At 44.5% G+C, this 21555-nt stretch overlaps 1 protein-coding gene across 19 annotated transcripts in view; it reads right to left on the bottom strand.

Annotated features, from left to right (window-relative positions):
• Carmil1 (capping protein regulator and myosin 1 linker 1) overlaps positions 1-21555 on the bottom strand; it is a 280386-nt gene that overhangs the window by 12669 nt on the left and 246162 nt on the right. For 14 of the 19 annotated variants that reach the window (XM_063276423.1, XM_063276428.1, XM_063276429.1 and 11 more), the window contains 6 exons: positions 18599-18616; positions 13752-13818; positions 12922-13118; positions 10656-10768; positions 4768-5191; positions 1059-1140 (listed from right to left, as the gene is read on the bottom strand). In XM_063276423.1, the coding sequence (XP_063132493.1) occupies positions 1059-1140; positions 4768-5191; positions 10656-10768; positions 12922-13118; positions 13752-13818; positions 18599-18616 (901 nt within the window). The remainder of the gene's footprint in view (positions 1-1058; positions 1141-4767; positions 5192-10655; positions 10769-12921; positions 13119-13751; positions 13819-18598; positions 18617-21555) is intronic. The other 5 variants (XM_008771644.4, XM_017600541.3, XM_039095698.2 and 2 more) reach the window with 1 other exon arrangement.

Raw genomic sequence — 21555 nt, 5'->3', positions numbered from 1 at the left:
TTACAGAGGGGCAGAGCTGGGGAAAGGATTCCTATAACGGCCTCAGTCGTCCTTCCTGTCTGTAGAACCTGCTGGGCTCATCACCCATTCTGAGACCACCCACTTCAATTTCTCTGTGAAGGGCTTGCTTTAAATAAACGGCTTCAACAGTTTGTTTTTCTCCACTGAATTCTTTCCTTCTGGAAGACAAGAACTGAGGGATGCTTGCAGCCAGATGTCATTTTTTTAAAATGCTGTACTGTGCAGTTCTAATTTCATATGCAAGTAAAGGTGATTCTTCAGAAGTTTGAAGCCTTTGGGTCTTTCTGATATCTGACTGCCGGGACAGGCACAACAACAGGAAATGCCTCAGTTCTGATCAGCAACCAACCCATTAGGGATCTGGGTACAAGTTGAAGGAAGGGTTAGGACCTGATCTCAGGCTTAATAGAGAAAACGGTTCCAGAAATGTCACCTTATCCTTCCCTACAGTTGCTGTCTGCAGTTAACATGCAGCTGTCAAGACCGGTAAGCATTCTAAGAGGACTTACAAGTTACCTCTAGTTTCCATCCAGTGAAGCTTATCTCTATCTACTATACCTAAAACCCCAGGGGAGCAAAGCCTGGGGGACTCCATCCACACCGGAGTTACAGGAGAAAAGTATTTCCTCCTGGCAAACAAAACCCCGGCCCTCCCTCCATACTCCATGCACAAAGCTTACTGCTCAAAACATCACACCTCATCCCTTCAGAATGCCCACAATTTAGGAATTTGTTAAAAAAAACAAAATGGTGTGTGTGTGTGTGTGTGTGTGTCTGTGTGTGTGTGTGTGTTTGTGTATTAATCTGAATTTCCTACATCTGGGAAATCAGAAAAAAAAAATGTTCCCTAAGAAGATGTCTACAGAGACAGGAGTAACACCCCAGGAGGACCCAGGATGGGAAGGAGCTGGTGTTTTAGGTTAGAGGGGAGAACACTGAGGCTTGCTCTTGTATTTGTATTCTTCCAGTCACAGGTGAGTCCCAAAATCAGAAGGTGAATGGTTCTCCTCAGGGGATGTATCAATATTTCTGCTTACCTGTTGCCCCTCCATCTAATCGCTCTGTGTTGCTCATGACTGGGCTGGAGGGATCCTGGGAGATGACATCGTTGCCAAGCTTCTAAAAAAATCAAGACACCCCCCCCCCCCCGAGTACATTTGAAATATAATGGGAAAGAATCAGTAAAGCAGATAATGAATAACAACAGATAATGGCTCCTGCACTCTCTCACTATGGAAGGGACCATCACTGAAGAGCACGAGGGCTTGCAGTACCCACAAGATCCACACGAGGGGTCACAATCTAGAAAGATAGAGAATCCCAGGTTTCCTGGCCAGGAGGAAATCTACTTCTTTGTATGTCTGTATTTGCTTTTGTTTGTTTTAAGATTGGATTCCAGCCTTGTAGCCTAGGTTACTCTAGAATTCATTATACGCAGTCCAGGCTGGCCTCAAATTTATGATCCTACAATCTTATCTTCCCAAATGCGGGATCTTTAGCCATAAGCTTTTAGGAAATCTAGTTTTAAAAGCAACAGAGATGCCACAGAGGCAGCTCAGGAGATAAAGGTGCTTTCTGCCAAGGCAAAGACCTGTGTTAAGGTGACAGAAGGACTGACTCCTGCATGTTTTCCTTTAACTTCATCACATGCACCGTGGCACATACATACCACATGCAAACATATACACATGAAATACATAAAGATTTAAACACAATTGAAGCTTTTCCACCCTTGGTGTAGCACGCAGGCTTAAGGGCCTTCAGTATGCTTGATCTCCCTTGTCACTAAAGCAGAACCTTAGGACATAGAGTTGCCAGTAGGCGACAAATGCAGATGACAGGGCTCTAGTGATGGAAACGAAACCCAGGGCCTGACACGTGAGACAAACACACAACACCTAGCTATACCTCAGCTCCCAATGGGATTTTTAAGAACCTGCTGGAGAGAGGAGTTTGGGATAGCCTAGGAGGGGCAGGCTGCAGCAGTCTGAGGGTATGAGCTGAAACTGGAGAAGGAAAAGCAGCTCCCCCCCCCCCCCCCCCGCATAGGGCAGAAGGCCATGTTAAAGCCAGGCTGAAATAAGGGGTGGAACCAAAGGCCCAGCATTTGCATAAAATCCAAGAATCCCATAAGGATGACCTGCATGATCAGGTCATATAACCCCAAAATGTGGGGTGCTGGTTCCTGCCTAGAGTTTCACCAGTGGGAAGGCTGAAATAAGAAGCATACGGCCAAATTCAAGGCCAACCTGGGCTACATAGTGAGATTGGAGTCAGCCTGAGCTACAGTGTGAGATTCTGTCTCAAAAATTTTTTTTAAATAATCATTAAAATACAAAAATGAGGTGACTAGGTAAAGCAATAGGTATTCTGACCTACAGCCACTCCTGATTACCACTCCTCATTTAAAAAGCAAGAATCCGCTACCCACTTCTAGATTCAATATGGCATCCAGTCCATAGTGTAGGTGATTAATTCGCCGTGACACATTGGTTTTCATGCTGATCATTGCTAGGAGGTAGCCTTGCAGTGGTCTCTCAGCCCCTGAGGGTGCTGAGCAGATCCCATCAGCACTGTGACTAAAAGCATATGATCTGATGTTGCTATGAAAGAGTGACCATGAGAGAAAAGGTCCCATGCCAGTCCTCTGCACATGTGTTTGCACGGCAGAGTGCAACACATCATGGAATCCTATCTATGTGGGACTTCCCATCCAATGACAGAGCCAACTGAATCTCAACCACGGATGGTCATGTTACTACCTTTGTAAATAACTCAGTGATACATTCCGGCGAAACACTCTAACACTAGAACTTGAAAGGCTTTTATTATTCTGATTTAATAACCAACCGTGACTTTTTAAATACTGTTTAAAGGAACACTAGGTGGCACTGTGAGAACATTAACATAAACCTGGACCACAAACCTAACTATAAAAACAGAAGGATTCTGTCACTCTGAAACAATTCATGTATCAGTCCCAAATATGTGGGAAGCCACTCTAGAATCCCCAACTTTTCACCAGTTAGCTGTTCATCACAGGAAAGTGATAATACTTCATTAGGAAAATAAAACATTTGCTGCTATAAATGTATAAAATATTTAGGCATCTGGCTCATGGTGGAGCTGAAATACTTTTTAGCACCCTGCATAGTGAAGGTCAATAACGTCTTCCTTACCACACCAGGAGGAGACAGTTACGTAGGCTCTCCTGTGTTTGGGCTATAGGTAGGGTGTGGTGGTGGGGTAGAAATTGTTGCATAGCAGAACTATGGCCAACAGCTGCAGAACCTTATGGGATGCAGAGTTTAATAAACAGCAGATGTTAAGAGGTAACACGAGAGCCCTGTCTGCTGTGCAGGCCACCTTTTACTTCCTCCAAGTCAAGCCCCACTGGGGAGAACCATTTCCTTCTGATGCCTTGAGCACAAGAGATGCACTGCCTCCCTTCTCTGGGGAACTTTACCTAGAGCTCAGGACCATGCATACAACCTGAGCACATTTATCTTAGTAACCATTACAAGAATACATTCCGTTAAGAAGCTATAGAAGAAAATAGAATTCCAAAAAGGAATCTCAAAACAGTAATGCAGTCGAGTGGAGGTTGACAGATGAACTTGTGTAAAGCCCTGTGGGCGGGGCTCGATCTCTAGTACCACTAAGCTTAAAGGGAGGGAGAAAGGTAGGGAAACTATCTTGAAGCTGAATTTTGAGGAAACTCAACATTTTTCTTTTCCTTTTTCAAAAATTTCCTTTGGTGTGCTGGAGAATGAACTTGGGCCCCCACACAAGCCGGGCAAGCATTCTACCCCTAAGCTATATGCTCATCCTAGAGACCTAGCAACTTCTAAACTAATGAAGCTTCATAGCAGCTAATCAGTTCTATCAGAGACCCTGGCTTTTCCTTTTGAAATTTAAATGGGAATCTGGCAAAGGACTTTGAAGCCTGGAAAAAGCTTAAGCTATGAACTGCACAGGCCTCACCAGACCTGCAATGACTTTGCCTGCCACCTGTTCTTTGTCCCTTGTTCTGCCATCTCTAGCCATGTTCAGCATCTCTGCTCAGATTCACCTGAGCCAGCCCTGTCTGCGGACCAGTTCTTGCAGGCTTCTACCAAATGCACAGGGAAGCCACAGGTGGGGCATACCTTTAAAGTCCCTCAGCTCTCAAAAGTATAGCTCAGAGCTAGACAATAACCTCAAGGAAGGCACAGGGGACTGAACAAGGGGGATCGCCAAGGGTTTGGGGCCACCCAGTGCTACATAGAGAATCTGACACCAGCCTAGACCACAAAGTGAGTTTGAGGTGAGCCTGTGTTACTGTGTGAGACCCTGTCTCCAAGCAAATACCAGATTAAACAAACAAAGCTCCACCGAGGGCAGGGAAGACAAACTGGTGGTTCCAATCATTGGGAATAAATCTTTACGTGTTACATTTTTCTCTGTAAGGTTTATTTTTTGAGTGTTTTACTTGCACATGTATGCATGTGCCCCTTGTGTGTATTTGGTGCCCTTAAGGTGTATCTGGTCTCGTGGAACTGAAGTTACTGATGGGTCTAAACCACCAACTGTGTGCTGGGAACTGAACCAGGGTCCTCTATAAGAGCAACAAGTGCCCATAACCACAGAGCCATCTCTCCCGCATTTACATTTCTATCTAACCAACAAACTATTTTTCTGTACCTCTTTCTCCAATAAAAACAAAGAAGCAAACGTACAAATCCAAGCAAAGGGCCCCTTCCTCACCTTCTGCGCACATGCTGCTCTCCGCTCCTGTTTAGCCTTCATCTCCGCCAGCAGCCCGCTGCCCATCACCTGCACATAGCGCCGGCCACCCTGTGGGCTGCCCCTGCTGTCACTGCGCTCAGCCCTGCCAGCTTCCTCTGCTAGACCCTCCTCCAGGGGCTCCGGTGTCCTCATCTCCTCTGTGCGTTCTGGAGCACCATTGTGCTCAGCTGCCTTTATCTCCTTCCTGGCGGTATCCACTGGTGGGCTCCGGACTGCCCCTTTCGGGGAGGAGAGCTCTTCTGTCATCAGGACCGTGGGCGGCCGCTCAGATCTGGACCTGGATTTAATTAGGTTGAGAAAGCCACTTCTCCGAGAATCCCGTTTTTTCTTCTCATCTCCTTCTACGAGGTCGTGGGTATCTGAACAGCGCGTGGATGACCTCCTGCACCACAACCAAGACATAGAAATTGTTGGCTTGGTGGTGGAGACAAGTTCCATGAGGACTCAGTCAACGAACATGAAGGTGAGCACTGCATAAACAGGCACCTTCCATACCATTTAAAAGGCTAAGTCTGGGCTTAGAAATATAAAAACTGAGGACCTTCCTCACAGCTACCAATGAGGAAAGTGAGCACACAGAGCAAATCCGAAGGAGTCGGGTAGAACTGAAGACAGCATTGTGCTCTGTAAACAGTAAAGGCTTAAGAGTGAACTGTCTTGGGCTGTCTTGGGACATAATTGGGCAATTGCCGTTTTAATTTAGGGGACACTGAAAAGGGCTTCCTTGACCATCATAATGATTAGGTAATTGGTGAAATCCAGTCTTTGGTGCTCCATCCTGGCAAATATTTGGATCTTTGCTTAAATGGAACACATTGCTGGAAGAAGCAACAAAAGACTCAAGGTCAGGGAGCTGGTGCAACACCCCTGACTCTAGCATTTGTGGGATGGAGTAAGAGTGTCAGAAATTCAAGGCCAGCCTCAGTTATATGAAGTTCAAGGTCAGTTGGACCACAAAACAAGACAGAATAAACTTAAATTTTGAGATACATTTTCAGGAAAAATAATAAAACTCGACAAGTGGGGAAACAAAATAGCAACTACAACAACAAAAACCCAAAACAAACAAAAAACAAACATAATGAGTGCCACAAGGGATCTGCCACTCAAAGTGGAGACGGGGGTCTCCCTGTAGCTTCTCAGAAACTCCATCAACTCTAGAGCCAAGGATAAATGCAAAAGGAATGACAACAAAAACCCCAAACTACACAGGCGAGAGTAGGAACACTGCTTGGAAGACCAATGTGCACAAAACAGCTTTGTGATCTGAGTGACTGAGACATAAACTAGGGATCCAGGAGCCACTGAACCCTCCGGGGCCGCGGATGGCAGAACAGGTGCTTCCAGAAGTGGACGTGCTTGGGAAGCTTGCGGCATGGGGAGGACTGGCTGAAAGCCGATTTACCAAATGTTATTTTCACTTTTCAAGCCACAGGGTCAACGATGCTTTTCTTTACACTAATAACATGTCCCATAATGCCTCACTGAAACTCATTTTCATAACAAAATGTAATTTAAAAAAATCACAACTTCTTGTGGGTCCCATTGATAGTTGATGAAAGGTGAGCTATATGATCCTTGCTCATAGAATCATGACCAGAATTCTGGGCTAACACCTTTTAAGAAAACAGATGTTACATATTACAAAGGTACACAGATTTTGCTCAAAGACAAGGGGAGAACAAGACTACTGGTCAGGAGAGGAAGTCATGGTGGATCAGATGGATCAGAACACTTGGTCCACATCCACTGCTCACACATTCCCCACTACTACTGTTCTAAGTTGAAGAGCTCAGCCGTGGCATCTGTAATTGCGGAGTCAGGACAGCATTCTTGATGTATTCATCAGCAGTGACTGTAGGCCAAGATAGCCTGTACTAAAATTCTTAAGTTTCTGAATGTGGCAATGTATTCCTGGAACTCCAACACGTGAGAGGCTGAGCCAGGAGGATGACTAAGAGTATAAATTTTCGAGACACCGCCTGGACCTGAAGGGAATGGGTCAATAGTTCTCGGCACCCAAATCCCATGAGAGGGAGAGCTAAACCCTCAGAGAGGCAGACACGCCTGGGAAGCCAGAAGAGACTACACTCTGCCCACATTTCAGACTCCAGAGGAAAACACCTAACGCCATCTGGGAACCTGCTGCACAGGGGCTCTGGGAAAAGGCAGAACAGGCCCTCCTGGTTGCTGCGCTCACGGAGAGCTCAAAAGCAGCCCCTCCACGAGCAACTTGAGCTTCGGGACCACAGGTAAGATCAACTTTTCTGCTCCAAGCGACCTGCCTGGTGGACTCAGGACACACAGAGGCAAAATTCCTCTGGGACCAGACACTTCGGTTTTTAGCGGGATTCCCAACCTCGCAAATCCCGGCCCACAGCTCACTGCTCCCAAACCCCTTGGGAGAGAGAGCTCACCACCTGGACAGGTGGGCACTCCTGAGACTGCAGAGCGGGAGAGACCACGAATACTGCCCACCCCTGCCCACATCCCTGGCCCAAGAGGAAACTGTATACGGCCTCTGGGAACCAGAAGATAGGGACACTCGAACGGCAGATCCCCTGCAGTCCAGACACCGCCTGGACCCGAAGGGAACGGGTCAACAGTTCTCTGCACCCAAATCCCTTGGGAGGGAGAGCTAAACCTTCAGAGGGGCAGAAATGCCTGGGAAGCCAGAAGAGACTACACTCTGCCCACATTTCTGACTCCAGAGGAAAACACATAACGCCATCTGGGACCCCAGTGCATGGGGGAGCACCTAAAGAAATGTTCAACATCTTTAGTCATAAGGGAAATGCAAATCAAAACAACCCTGAGATTTCACCTCCACCAGTGAGAATGGCTAAGATCAAAAACTCAGGTGACAACAAATGCTGGTGAGGATGTAGAGAACGAGGAACACTCCTCCACTGGTGGGATTGCAGACTGGTACAACCATTCTGGAAATCAGTCTGGAGGTTCCTCAGAAAATTGGACATTGAACTACCTGAGGACCCAGCTATACCTCTCTTGGGCATATACCCAAAAGATGCCCCAACATATAACAAAGACACATGCTCCACTATGTTCATAGCAGCCTTATTTATAATAGCCAGAAGCTGGAAAGAACCCAGATGCCCTTCAACAGAGGAATGGATACAGAAAATGTGGTACATCTACACAATGGAATATTACTCAGCTATCAAAAACAATGACTTTATGAAATTCATAGGCAAATGGATGGAACTGGAAGATATCATCCTGAGTGAAGTAACCCAATCACAGAAAAGCACACATGGTATGCACTCATTGATAAGTGGCTACTAGCCCAAATGCTTGAATTACCCTAGATGCACAGAACACATGAAACTCAAGAAGGATAACCAAAATGCGAATGCTTCACTCCTTCTTTAAAAGGGGAACAAGAATACCCATGGCAGGGAATAGGGAGGCAAAGTTTAGAACAGAGGCAGAAGGAACACCCATTCAGAGCCTGCCCCACATGTGGCCCATACATATACAGCCACCAAACTAGATAAGACGGATGAAGCAAAGAAGTGCAGGCCGACAGGAACCAGATGTAGATCTCTCCTGAGAGACACAGCCAGATTACAGCAAATACATAGGCGAATGCCAGCAGCAAACCACTGAACTGAGAACGGGACCCCTGTTGAAGGAATCAGAGAAAGGACTGGAAGATCTTGAAGGGGCTTGAGACCCCATATGAACAACAACGCCAACCAACCAGACCTTCCAGGGACTAAGCCACTACCCAAAGACTATACATGGACTGACCCTGGGCTCCAACCTCATAGATAGCATTGAATATACTAGTAAGAGCACCAGTGGAAGGGGAAGCCCTTGGTCCTGCCAAGACTGAACCCCCAGTGAATGTGATTGTTGGGGGGAAGGTGGTAATGGGGGAGGTATGGGGAGGGGAACAGTCATATAGAAGGGGAGGAGGAGGGGTTGGGGGATGTTGGCCCGAAAACCGGGAAGGGGAATAACAATTGAAATGTTAATAAGAAATACTCAAGTTAATAAAGATAAAAAGAAAAAAAGAGTATAAATTTTCCCTGGGATACTTAGTAAATTCCAGACAAGCATGGGGTGCAGTGCCAAACTGTCTCAAAAATAAAACAGCAAAGCAAACGATAAAAAACAACAAACTCTAGAACAATAAAAGACTCTGAAGTGACAAGAAGAGAAAAAAGACCCGGGTAGCGATTGTGAACAGAATTTTGTCTGAAGTGGCAGCAATGCATTGGGAGGGAATTCTCCATCTTGCTCTGTCCGTGTTGGTGTTCCTAGTTCTGTAAGGTTGAAAATGTAGTCCTCTAATCCTTGAATTCTAGAACAGCCAAAACTCAAGCAAACCCTTGAAGGTTTATACTGCAGATTTGTATTGGGGGGGGGGGGGGGAAGGAAAGGCAGGAAGCCAGCAATCAGCATGGATTAATTAGTGAGGACAAAGCACTATAAAAAAAAAAAACTATCCAAGAATAAATGACATATCACTGGGTCTTTCTGCCAAGTTATGCTATGTTAAGCTGCAAGGCCAGTGTAAAAGACAACCAATAATTAGGTACTAAGGCTTATAAGTGTCTCTAAGCTCCGCTGCCATGGATATGAGACTCATTTCCACTGTGCCATCCTGTAGAGGCTAGATAAGACTCATCAATCCACAGCCTGGGCGAGCCCTTCCCTAGCTCTCCCGCCTGCCAGCCATTGACTATCAAGGTTTAATACATTCTGAACTTCATCTCCAAGGTGAAGCATTCTTCACAAACAATCCAAACTCAGATTGTGCTCTGGGAAGTATCAGCTTTTAGTTACAGATGGAATAACTTCAGAAAAATCATGTATAAAGACAGAAGGGTTTTAAGTTGAGATGTGGTTGAGGCAGGATCACAGAGCTCAGGCTGGCCTGGAATTCACTAGGCCACACTGTTTCCCAGGCTCACTTCAAACTTAAAGTAATTCTCCTTCCCCAAATCTCCTGAGTGCTAGGACTGTAAGCAAGTGCCACTATGCCCACCTCAAGTGAAAGTATCATTGACCTATCTTCTAAGGAAACAGCATCCTAGTGATAAGAAAACACAGAGGAATGTCTTCAGAGGACACATCCTTTATTTTTCTTGTTGTGATCCAATGCCCAAAGACAAAAGTTATTTAAGGAAGCAATGGTTTGCTTTGGCTCACAGTTCAAAGGTACAGTCCACAATAGAGGGACAGTCAAAGGTACAGTGTGAGTTGTGCATCTACAGGAAGGAGAGAGCATGCTCAGCTGGTTTTCTCCTTTCCCTGGAGTCTGGGACTAGATGCAATACAGCTGCCGGCAATCGGGCTGCATCTGCCCATCTCAAGGATCCTAATCTAGACAATCTCCCATAGGCATGCCCAGAGGCTGTCTGTGGACTAGGCAATTTAGAGCCTGTCAATCTGTCAATACCAACACAACAGGGTAAGTCAGAGGGCCCAGCATTACCTCTCCTGCCATTTTACTGCCCAAACTGCCAACAGATCAAATTATGAACAAGTTCAAAGGCTGCAATGTCAGTGTGTGATGCTCACTGCCCTGGAACAAAATCTTCCAGATGACTATGAGGAAAGCCCCTGGCCTAGCAGATATGTGGCTTGGATGTGATGGGTGGGCACAGGTATGGAACAGGTCCCACAATTCTTTGTTCAGTGGATCAGTGGCAAGAGCTTGAGAATTAGAATTTCTCACAAGTTCCCAGGCAGCACCAATGAAGAATAGGCAATAGTAAATCTCTTGTGAGACTGTGATGCCTAGATGCATTATAACCACTAGCTGTTTAACTGTGAATGAAATACTGTTTTTAATGAAATGACTGGAAACTTACTTGCAATCCATTTTAGTCACCTTCTTGGTGAAAAATTCATCTACACCTTCATCCACTCTGCCCATGAGGCCATTCTGTTCTCCATCATGGGGGATGATGTTGATGCTACAGACCTGAAAAGAAACATGACTTCACTCCACAGTTGACTCAATGTACCTTCACTCTTACTGGATTCAACAACCTTCCACACGGCCATGATTCATCACAATAGGGATCATGTGATTTACAGGACCTGGGGCCAGGTGTAGAACCATAGCCTAGTGAGGAAGAATTAGGCTTATAGATATGCTGAACATGGCACTGGTGATTGTGGGGCACAGGCTTTGACGACAGGCATGTTTAATGTGGTATAGCTATAGACGGGGATGGATAGGTTTCAGAGCAGTCTGTTAGTAGCCCTGGCTGGCCTGGATCTCATTATGTGGATCAGGCTATGCTGGCTTGCAGCAGTCTTCCTGCTTCTGCCTCACTAGTGCTGGGATTTCAGTCATGTATTACCACATCCACCCAGGAAACAGGCTTACAGAAGGCACTGTAAGCAGTGCCTCATGGGGGATTTGTATGACTGGACCAAATAGGCTGTGAAAAGTTCATGTTCACAAAATGCTACAAAGGAAAACAATAACTATAATCCCAGGACTGGGGAGGCAGGGGAATACCTTAGGAGTAGTTTCTTCTAAATGCCTCACCAGTTATTCCTGCTTTGAGACAGAATTCATAGTTGGCCCCAGAGGTCTCCAATAGTATGGAAAGAGCAGAGGCTCCAGAGGTGGAAAGTACAAAGTGCAGCTTCCCTCAGGAGCAGCGGCTTATAGGCCTTGGTTGCACCTCCCAAGCCCTCTAACGCAGCCCTGTCATTTTAGAAACAAAGAACAGAGGAGACAGGTTGAGAAACACCCAGCATGGCTCGATACAACCCAGGAGGAATTTTCAAAGGCAGGGGTTGGAGAGAAGCTCCGGTGGACCTGTGCTGGGAAGCCCAGACTATGATAAATAGAATCAGGTCAGTGGAGTTCAAGCCCAAAGGCACATGCCGTTAGCTCATTTTCTAGCAAAAGGGAATGATGTGATGCGATTCAAGTCCCTTTTGTCAACCACAATCAGTATCAGATGCAAAGAGCAGCAGGACCATCGGAGAAGGAGCAGAGATCACCCTGCATAGGCAGGAGTACACTCGCCTCTGGAGTGTGCCAGCTTTCTCAGGTAAGTCCCTGATGCCATGCATCTCAGATGAATGTGGACTCTCTAACAGGTTAATGTACGATTGGCTAGAAGGTAAATGGGCCCTGTGAGGTAAAGGCAGTTCAGATAACCTCTTGTCTCCCTCACCAGTGATTGAGCAGAAAATATTCGGGGCATAGTAAACACCTAGAATTGTCTTCCTAACCCAGGAGGAGCCAGACAGAAGGAAGTGACGGCATGTGGGTCTGTTGGAGACGCTGACCAAATGTGCCCAGATAAAGCACTTCAGGAAGCTGAATGAGCACACACCTTCCATGCATGCCACCCACGGCAACAAAGAAAACCAACACCCAGAGGAAACCAGTCAGAAATATGTCAAGTGAAAGCAACACAGGAGAATGCTCAATGGGCCCGGGAGGCCCAGGAAAATTGAAAGGCAATGCTTTATGAGACAGCTACACATGGAGAAAAGGCATTGAAATCGAGCAGGAATGGAAGATGAAGGGATAAGGATGGTGGCCCATGCCTGTAATCCAATACTGAGAAGGGTAACTGGAGGACTGAGTTCTAGGCCAGCCTGAGCTGCATAGTGAATTCAAGGCTAGCCTGAAGCACCAAGCAAACAAAACCCCTACTGTGGACACCATTCTAGTAAATCCATTTTTAGTATGCATAGATATTATTGTCTGTTGGTTCTGTTCCTCCAGAGAACCCCAAGTAACACAGATGGAATGCTAACTGATGGTCAAAACACAAAACTGTCTTGTTCTCTTTTAGTCAGTGACTGTCCACCTCAGAGTCTACCCCAATACTCTCATGCCTTCTTAAGCATCTCCTAAGCCTGTTCCCACAAGTCTCCACCTGCTCTAAAGCTGAGAGTGCATAAGCTCGGATAGCTGGCACAAAGACTTCTGGGGATTCACCTGTCATTGTCTGTGAAGGTTCCAATGCGAATGGAAAATGTGTAAACTCACATATTTGAACACTTTACTTGATCCCCAGTTGGTGGCACTATTTAAGGTTATGGAACCTTTAGAAGGTGGAGGAAAGGACATGGGGTCTGAGAAGCCCTGTGGACACCTACCGCTGCTTGTGTAGGTTGCTGCTTCTTGTTCCTCTTGGGCCTTAACTTGGTGAAGTGTTCCAGTCTCCTGCCTTCCTCTGAGGGCAGCTCAGAGATCAAGCCCGAGCTTCGCTTCTCCTGCCGGACTGATGGGAAAGGCGGGTCTTCGATGTGAATCGGCACCTCTTCCAGGGCTTTATCAAGATCAAACTCCATTTCTGAAAGAAAACAGACCCCAAAGCAAAGGGTGATACAAAGAATGTGTTAGAAAATGCTTAAAGGCCAGGCCAGGCAGAGTACAACTACAATCCCAGCTTTGGGGACGACGCTAAGGCAGGAGGAGGATTGCTGAGTTCAGACCAACCTGTGGTGCATACTCAGACCTTCTAAAAAATGGAACAATAATAAAAGGAAGGAAAGAAAGGAGGAAGACAGGAATAAGGGATGGAGGGATGGAAGAAGGGAAGAAGGGAAGGAGGGAGAGAGAAAGGGGGAAAGAAAGAACAGAGAGCCCAGTTCCAGCACCAGCAATAATAAAGTCCTGGGACTCTATACAAGAAACCTTTTGCTTTGTTCTGATTTTCAGACAGGGTCCCTGTAGCCAGCCTAGCCTGGAACTCACTGTGTACCCAGGCTGACCTCCAACTCGGGTCCATCCTCAGTCTCCCAAGTGCAAGGACGACAGGATGAGCAACCATCCCTGCCTCTGAGAGTAACTCTGGGTCAACTGCTCCTCACCACTTACCCAGATCTGCCTCACGCTACAGAGTGGGTCCCTGTAGAGACTGCGAACTCCTTGCTGGGATGTTTCCCAGTTGTAAGGAAATGGCTGGCATTGGTACCACACTCACCAAAGGCCCTGGAGACAGGCCGCAGCATTCGGCTGTGGATGCTCTTCCTCTTGGACTTAGGAGTCATCTGGCAATCAGATAGAGGCAACACTTAGGTAAGCAGGGAAATTTGTCTCTCAAACCCTAAGGTACCAGGGATCAGCTGGGTAAAACAGGTTCCAGTTTCACTACTTAATAACGACTCTGCTGTAGCAGCTGCTAGGTTGACTCAGGACATGCACCGACAAATTTCTAAATGTTTAGAACTTTCACAAGTCATTCAGCTGACTGCTCCTTTATCCTCCACCCCTAACCAGTTAAGAAATTCTATTCCCACAGCTGAAAAGAACAGGGAATGAAAATGTAACTCCAAGCCATACTCAAGAATGTCAAAATGGAGATAAAGAATCAGACTCAAAGACTGTAAAAAATCAGTCACAAAGCACTGAAAGAGATTATTCAGAACTGTAATTGTCGGTTGTCACAGCAACATTGGTGCAGACACACTGAATGCAACCTCTGTCTGTCACTTCAACGCTTTAGGTAGCTTAACTCTTTGTCTCTCAGTGTGTCATCAAAATTTTAGGACAGTGTGCCACCACTTAAAACTATCAGCTGGCACTTCTCAGCAAACGCCTTAGATCCTGCTAGAGTCCTTTAGAAAACAAAGCCCAGAGCAAAGTCAAACTTGAGAACACAGTCAAGCAATGAACCATTGGCCACAATTCACATCTGTCATCTAGTGGGCCTTCCACCACCACACGCGCTTGTCACCCAGTGTGAACCATCCACCACCACACACGCTTGTCACCCAATTTGGGTCATCTATCACCACTGGCACTGCCACCCAGTGTGGATGATCCACCACCACCCACAGATGTCTCCCTCAGAACATACATACAGGCTGAGGTTGGGAAGCACCTCAGGCATCCAATACACAGATAAACTTGAAGGTCATCATCAAGTCATGGGATAGATAATAAATGCTAATTAATCTGAGCTGTCAGAGGATTTGGGCCAGGATTGGAACCAGAGAAGGGGCTAGCCCAGTGATTTTCTTACTCGGCCATTGCTACCAATACAGATAATGGACTGCAGCTGTGTTTAAAACAGCACAATACTAACTTTATGTTTCATTTTTTTGTTCTCTTTTGGGGAGGGAGGAATAGGTAAGGATTTTGGAGACAAGTTCATACTAGGCTAGCCTCAAACTCACAATCTTTCTGCCTCAGACCCTTAAATATTAGGATTTTAGGCAGGTACCACTGCACCTGCTTTAAAAAACTGGTCCACACACAAATTAAGAGACAAATAAAGCTGAAAGAATGTTGCATACTTTGGCATAACAGTAATCAGCAAAAGCTTCCTCAAGTTCTACATTCTATAATGAATAAACTGGTTCACATGGGTCTGGAAAGGCAAACAACTCTTCAGTTTCAACTGTTACCTGACTTTTAATGAAAATACCCATTTGCTACTATTTAATGTTGGGAGAAAAGGGAGATTAAGCTGAGTGATGAGATTCCCACATATAACAGCTTTCCTGACAGGCCAGCGTGATTTGCTAGAGATGGCCAGACTGTGTGGGAAACTCACAGGTTGCATGGGAGCAGTGGAGTGGCCTTGGAAAGCAACTCACTTTTCAGACTAAGCAAACCTCCAACAGGGTCTATTTATAAGGAAAACCTCTAACAAAATTCTTCAGATAGATAGATAGATAGATAGATAGATAGATAGATAGATAGATAGATAGATAGATAGATAGATAGATAGAGATAGATAGATAGATAGATAGATAATCTTACACACAATCTCAGTGTGAAAAGGATCTACAGGGAAGCCAGAAACCAGGCATATGGTATTCGCCCATGATTCCAGCACAGAAGGATCCCAAACTCAAGCCAGCTGGAACTTATAGGAAGTTTGAGAGGAGCCTTGACTACACAAGACCTTGTCTGAAATACACACAAAAACAAAAACAAAAACTAAGCTTGGGATAGAATTTCTTTCAAAGAATCATAACTTGGAAAGAAGTTTAAAATGCATGTGTGCAGGAGACCTGAAGATTTGTTTCCTTCTGGAATTGGTTTTAGAGAACATTCATGGATAAAAACAAGCAAGCAAGCAAACAAAAGAAGACAAACAAACAAACGAATAAAAACAAACAAGCAAGCCAACAAATAAACAAACAACCTAGGTCAGGTTCCTTCTCCTTAAACCCGTTATGGTAGATAACAAGTACATGTGAAATGTATCAAAATTGTGGCATTTTATATCAGTACACTAGCTTTAATATATGAAAAGGGATACATCCATAATTTCATGTGCAGATAAAGGATAGATAATATCTAGAAAACGAAACTCATTTGCAAACTTGGTGATGTGTAAAGAGAATATCTTGTGTATTGTGTGGATGCATCACATGTCAATTAAAAAACCTATAGGAAAGTGTAGTATAGAACACTTTATAGGACTTCCCAGAGGTAGAAAGAATTCTGGGACAGAGCCAGGCATGGGAGAGTCAACCCGGGTGTGACAAGATGGACACAGTAACCAACCACATGACAGAATAGAGATTAGAGTAAATGTGTTATAATACATTATAATCTAGTCAGAGAAGAGCCTAGCTATGTGATTAATGCATTTGTAAATATATTTTGAGTCCGAGTCTTATTTCTAGGAGCATGGGGCTGGAATGAAGAACCAGGACCAAACTTCTACAGTGACCTGACTGTAACAAGTTGTTTAGCTTAGCCTAGATTTGGAAACACATTAAAACATAAAAGTCGCTGGGCATTTAAGTGGCTGACATGTATCAGAATGAAATTACTTTTCTTCTTCTTATTGTGTTTTCCAATATTTCAAAAGCCTGGTATAAAGTTCAAATATCAGGGGGAAATGCTGTCTAGTACATTTCATTGTGTTTCTACACTATCAATAACTAGTTTTGTTTTGTTTGGTTTGGTTTGATTTGGTTTGGTTTTTTTGAGACAGGGTTTCTTTGTGTAGCCTTGGCTGTACTAAAACTCGCTCTGTAGGCAGGCTGGGCTGGAACTCATAGAGATACACCAGCCTCTGCCTCCTGAGTTCTAGGATTAAGGGGAAAGCCACCACCACTCTACACATGAATGACCTAAGCTGAGAACTGCTAATTACATTTCCTACAAAAGTCTTTTGTTGATCTCACTATTTGTGTTAGCTCTCAAGTTTTGGCATACTTAAAAAGGGCCGATGGTTCCTGGCTAAAGGGAACTCAGCTGATTTTTATACCTGTTAACGAGAGTGTAACCAAGTGCTGAGTACTGCCTCAAGCCTGGGATCCCACCAAGCAAAGGGCTGAAGCAGCAGGACTGCTGCAGGTTTGAAGTCAAGAACTACAGACTAGACCCTACCTCAAAACAACGAAAGACTCTCCAAATGCCAGGGGCTTCACTCCTTTCTCTCAACCTCATCTCTTACAAGCTGGACCTTTTCTTTGCAATGCTTTATGGTTCTATTACATAGAACCTAAGGGAGGAGATGTAAGGACGGGCTGGTTCTCTGCACAAGAGCTGTTGTAGCAGCTTGTAGAAGCAAATAATCAGCTTCTCTAGACATCCATGTGTTTGTACTGCTTTTCCTCCTCACATCGGTTAGGCTGATAAACCGTGTCCTGGAAGTATGGACAACAGTGGTCCCTCTTAGAACTCTGAATGCTCTCCTCCCTTCGTCCTGAAAGGAAAGGGTTGATTCTTTGAGATTACACCTTAGTTCTCATCTGCTGTCTTTGGCCACTTGTCAATGGCTTAGCGACTTTCACAAACTGCTCATCAGATGAAGGGCACAGACAGCTGAAGCAGAAGGAGCAGGGCTAGCTTTAAGCCAAGACAGAACTAACTTTTAAAAATGTATCTTATGAGTAAGAAAAGGAAAAATATGCTAAATCTTCATTTTAAAATGCAATTTTAGAAGGAACCCCTAAATATAGACTCTCCCATCTTGACACCATAAAGTGCCAGTATGTCTGTACTGTGCTGTACATGTGAGCAGTATTCCATGGCTGGTTCCGAAGGGACCAAAAGCAGCGTGGTTATCAACATTACTTGGAAATCTCACTCATTGGTCTAATTTTTATAGTGAGTGTAAAACTATTATGCTTATAGCTCAAGAAAGATTTGTCCACTGTAAATTATGTAACCACAATTTACAAAATAATGATAGAACTTGGTCCTCAGCAGGTTTCCCTCTCTCAGACCCACTTTTGCAGGGGATCCCTAAGCATGCTGGTTTTTAAAAATGAGACAACTTGCTTGAATCACCATGAAGGTAGGATAAGGTAGTTTCCCTATTAAAAGCACTTTTTTTTGGTACCAAGTTTGCATAAAAGTAGTCTATAATGCTCTCATTCCAAGTTCAAAACCAAAATTATTTTCTTCTTTTTCTAAGGCAAAAGGACCCTCATAAAACAAATACTAGTTGAGAAGCAGATCAGAAAAATCCAACATGAGAAACAAATCATAATGCCAATTGTCTATAGTCCTGGGCCTGCCACTAGCAATATGACAGGAATGAAAAATACTTGGGCATTTTGCCCTTGAGTCTTAAGAACTACCTCCCTCCCCACAAAATGTGGCATCCTCCTCATCCAAGTTCTCTTACTCTCAGACATCCAGCTGGGGAGATTTTTCAATTCACCCCTTGGTTTATTTAAGACTGAACCATCTGGTAAACCCCAATCCCATCTCTAAATTGTTGCCTAGTTCATTCAGAATCTGCTAATGGAATGACAACATCTCCCGGGAGACCAGCCAGGCTATGCAGAAGCAAATGGAGCATGACGGTGCCAGCCAGCAATGCCAGGGACTGCAGTGCCACTGGAGGATACTTACACTTGTACAGCAGAGAGTCTCCATGCAGCAAAGGGAAAGAAAAAAATATGAATGGAGGAGAGACAAAGCAACAGCGTCACAAGAAAAAGGGAGGGAAAGCATTTACAAAGTGGAAAAAGCTAAAATACACAGAAAGCCATCGCAGCAAAGGAGCAGGGTGAGAGTGGTGCCAAGTTAACTGCACAAAGCATCAAGCCTAGCTTCTAATAAGCAGAAGCACACTTACAGCTTGAGAACTACAATGTTCTTACACACAGAGTTTAACTCTTTTTCTAAGTATGTCTCCAAATCCTCAGTGACATCATCAGCTGCCAGGGCACCCCATGGACAGAACACAGGACAGCTATTAGAAAACCCCCACACAGGTCTCTCCTCATCCCTGCAGGAGTGTGAGGACTGGGTATCTTTTGGTAAACACAGATGTTTCCTGAAAGCCCATCTATATGCCTCTTAGCTCTTTGCTGCATTTCAGGAGATAAGAACTTGTAATTCTCTCGCTTAGTTATCAAAGCTTCTTACATGATGCTGGAATCTCACACAGTCAACCAGTCAAACTGCAACTAAATATTTCCTGGTGGGACTTAACATTTTACATTAAAACTCCACATCCATTGGTCACCATTAACAGCTGTTAACACATCTTATGATTTTTAATTTATTTTAAAAGGTGCACTTGAGTCATCAGAGTGTTTGAAAATAGCCTGAGGTGACAGAGAATCATTCTGAAGCTTCCAGAAGACATGCTGTGGAAGGCTTCCTACTCTGCCTCTCTGAGGCTGCCTTTTTCTTAGTTCTGTATTTTATGCTCAACATAAAATGAAATGAAACTACAGAGCTCCTCAGGCTATATGCGTAAACAGCGTGTGTCACTGCAGAGGACAGGGAGGATGTAAGTAACAGCCATTCCTCATGACGACCCGTGCCATCATGCACACAGAGAAAGGTTCTCAGGCAATATTGGGGGGAAAGCCTCACTCAGAATTCTAATTTCATACTCACTAAGCATTTTTCTTCAAACATTGTTCATTTTATGATCTATCAAGTGAGCGCACGCGCGCGCGCACACACACACACACACACACACACACACACACACACTCTTTGCTAAGTGAAAGGAGAAAGAACAAAAATATATTTTCAAAACTTCAATTGCTATGCTTGTGTTACACATAAGCCCCTGGAGCATCCACAGACGTGTGATTATAGCTCTTAGTATGATGAATCAGTCTGATAGGTCATCGTAGGCTTTCTCTTTCTGAAAGCTTAATTCATCAAGACAAGTCCTCTGTCCCAATTACACACACCATGATCATAACAAGCAACACTGAATAGCCTTTTCCTTGGTTTATTTCCTAAAGTGACAGTCCCCATGAAGAAGGAAACCATGGTAACTGACAACTCAACAAGGTCACCATTCACTCTCATATCTCTACGTCTTTGGAACTCACTTAGGCTGACCTGATGTTACCATCTCTACACTGAGACTGGAAGGAGTTTTAAGGGGAAAGAGGCATCCAAGAAATGGGATCAAACTCTGGATCTCCCATTGGCTCAGTTAGGTAATCTGGATCAGTGCTTTTATAGTGTCAGGCTGGTTTTCTAGTTTAAAATAAATTATTATGAGAATTAAAAAAGATACAGACTATAAAGTGTTTACTACAGCACCAACATGCCATGTTGCACCATGCTAACCTCACTAGCTTCAGTGATTGGTCCTGACTGTGTGTGAATATCATCTTTTCCTCCTTTTCTTTACAAAGGGAAGACTAGGGTTGGGAGAGATTAAGTGAAAAGTAGATTTTTTTTTAACTGAAAAATATCTGGAATGATCTAAAACCCCACTGTTGGGGAATGCATAAATGAAACAGACAGGAAACACTGGCTCATAGATGCAAGGGTAAATGATGGAACAGCAGCTAAAAACAGAAAACCATATAGAATGACATGATGAAATGTCACTGTTCACCAGAGTTTCAGAAAGATATACATTGGCATGCCAGCTATGTACATTCCAAAGTCAGCTAACTGCTCATGAACAGATGTATGTGTAACCGTGGAAAACTGTCCCTTCACACCATGATGGTGCCTATAGGAAGAGGAAGGAAAGAAAGATGGCTGGTCACAGTGGCTGTTATGCTATTTGTAATGCTTAAGATTATTCAAGATTCTACACAGATTCCAGAATACCTACTGTTTGCTGATTCCTCTTAGAGGAGAGGCAGAATGGCAGTAAGTAAAGTAAGTCCCCTGCTGGGTTTGCTCTAGTGCACACCTTTAGATGGTGTGTCACCAGCTGGCTCATGGAACATGAGCATTTGGCACTCAAGAATGGTTTTAATAATGGTCCTGGTTGTCCCTAGTCCCAAACTATCTTAGAAGAAGGGAACACAATTGTAGGCAAACCTGTGGGGCATGCTCTTAATTAATGACTGATAAGGAAGTGTCCAGCCTATTGCAGGTGGTACCACCATGGGCACGTGGTCTGGGGTGTAGAAGCAGGTAAGCTGAACAAGCCATGAAGAACAAATGGGTGAGCAGCACTCTTTTATGACTTCTGCTTGAATTCCTGCCCCAGCTTCCCCCAGCCAGTGATGGCGTGTGACCTGAGGCCAGGAAGCTGAAGAAAACCCTTTCTCTTCCCAAGTTACTTTTGGTCATGATATTGTATCACAGCAATAAAAACCCCAAATAAGACAAACTGCTTAGTAACACCTCAAAATGTTTGTTCAGAATCAAGTCTAATCTCTGGAAAGGACACAGGGTAACTACTCTGAGTCAGAACTTACTCCACAGAAGGCTCCTGATATTCTCTGCAGGACCAACTTCTGCTGGGTATTAGTGATGAAGTGTCCCAGTAGATCAGAAGAGTTTGAGGATTTAAACAATGGTATACTATAATATCCAGGAGTAAATCTACAGACTTCTTAAAATGACTCAGGGTTGTTTTACACCAACAG

The sequence above is a fragment of the Rattus norvegicus genome, chromosome 17, assembly GCF_036323735.1.
Source record: "Rattus norvegicus strain BN/NHsdMcwi chromosome 17, GRCr8, whole genome shotgun sequence".
NCBI classification, from domain to species: Eukaryota; Metazoa; Chordata; class Mammalia; order Rodentia; family Muridae; genus Rattus; species Rattus norvegicus.
Note: the sequence above shows the minus strand (reverse complement) of the source record. Positions and strands in the feature narration are given on the sequence as shown.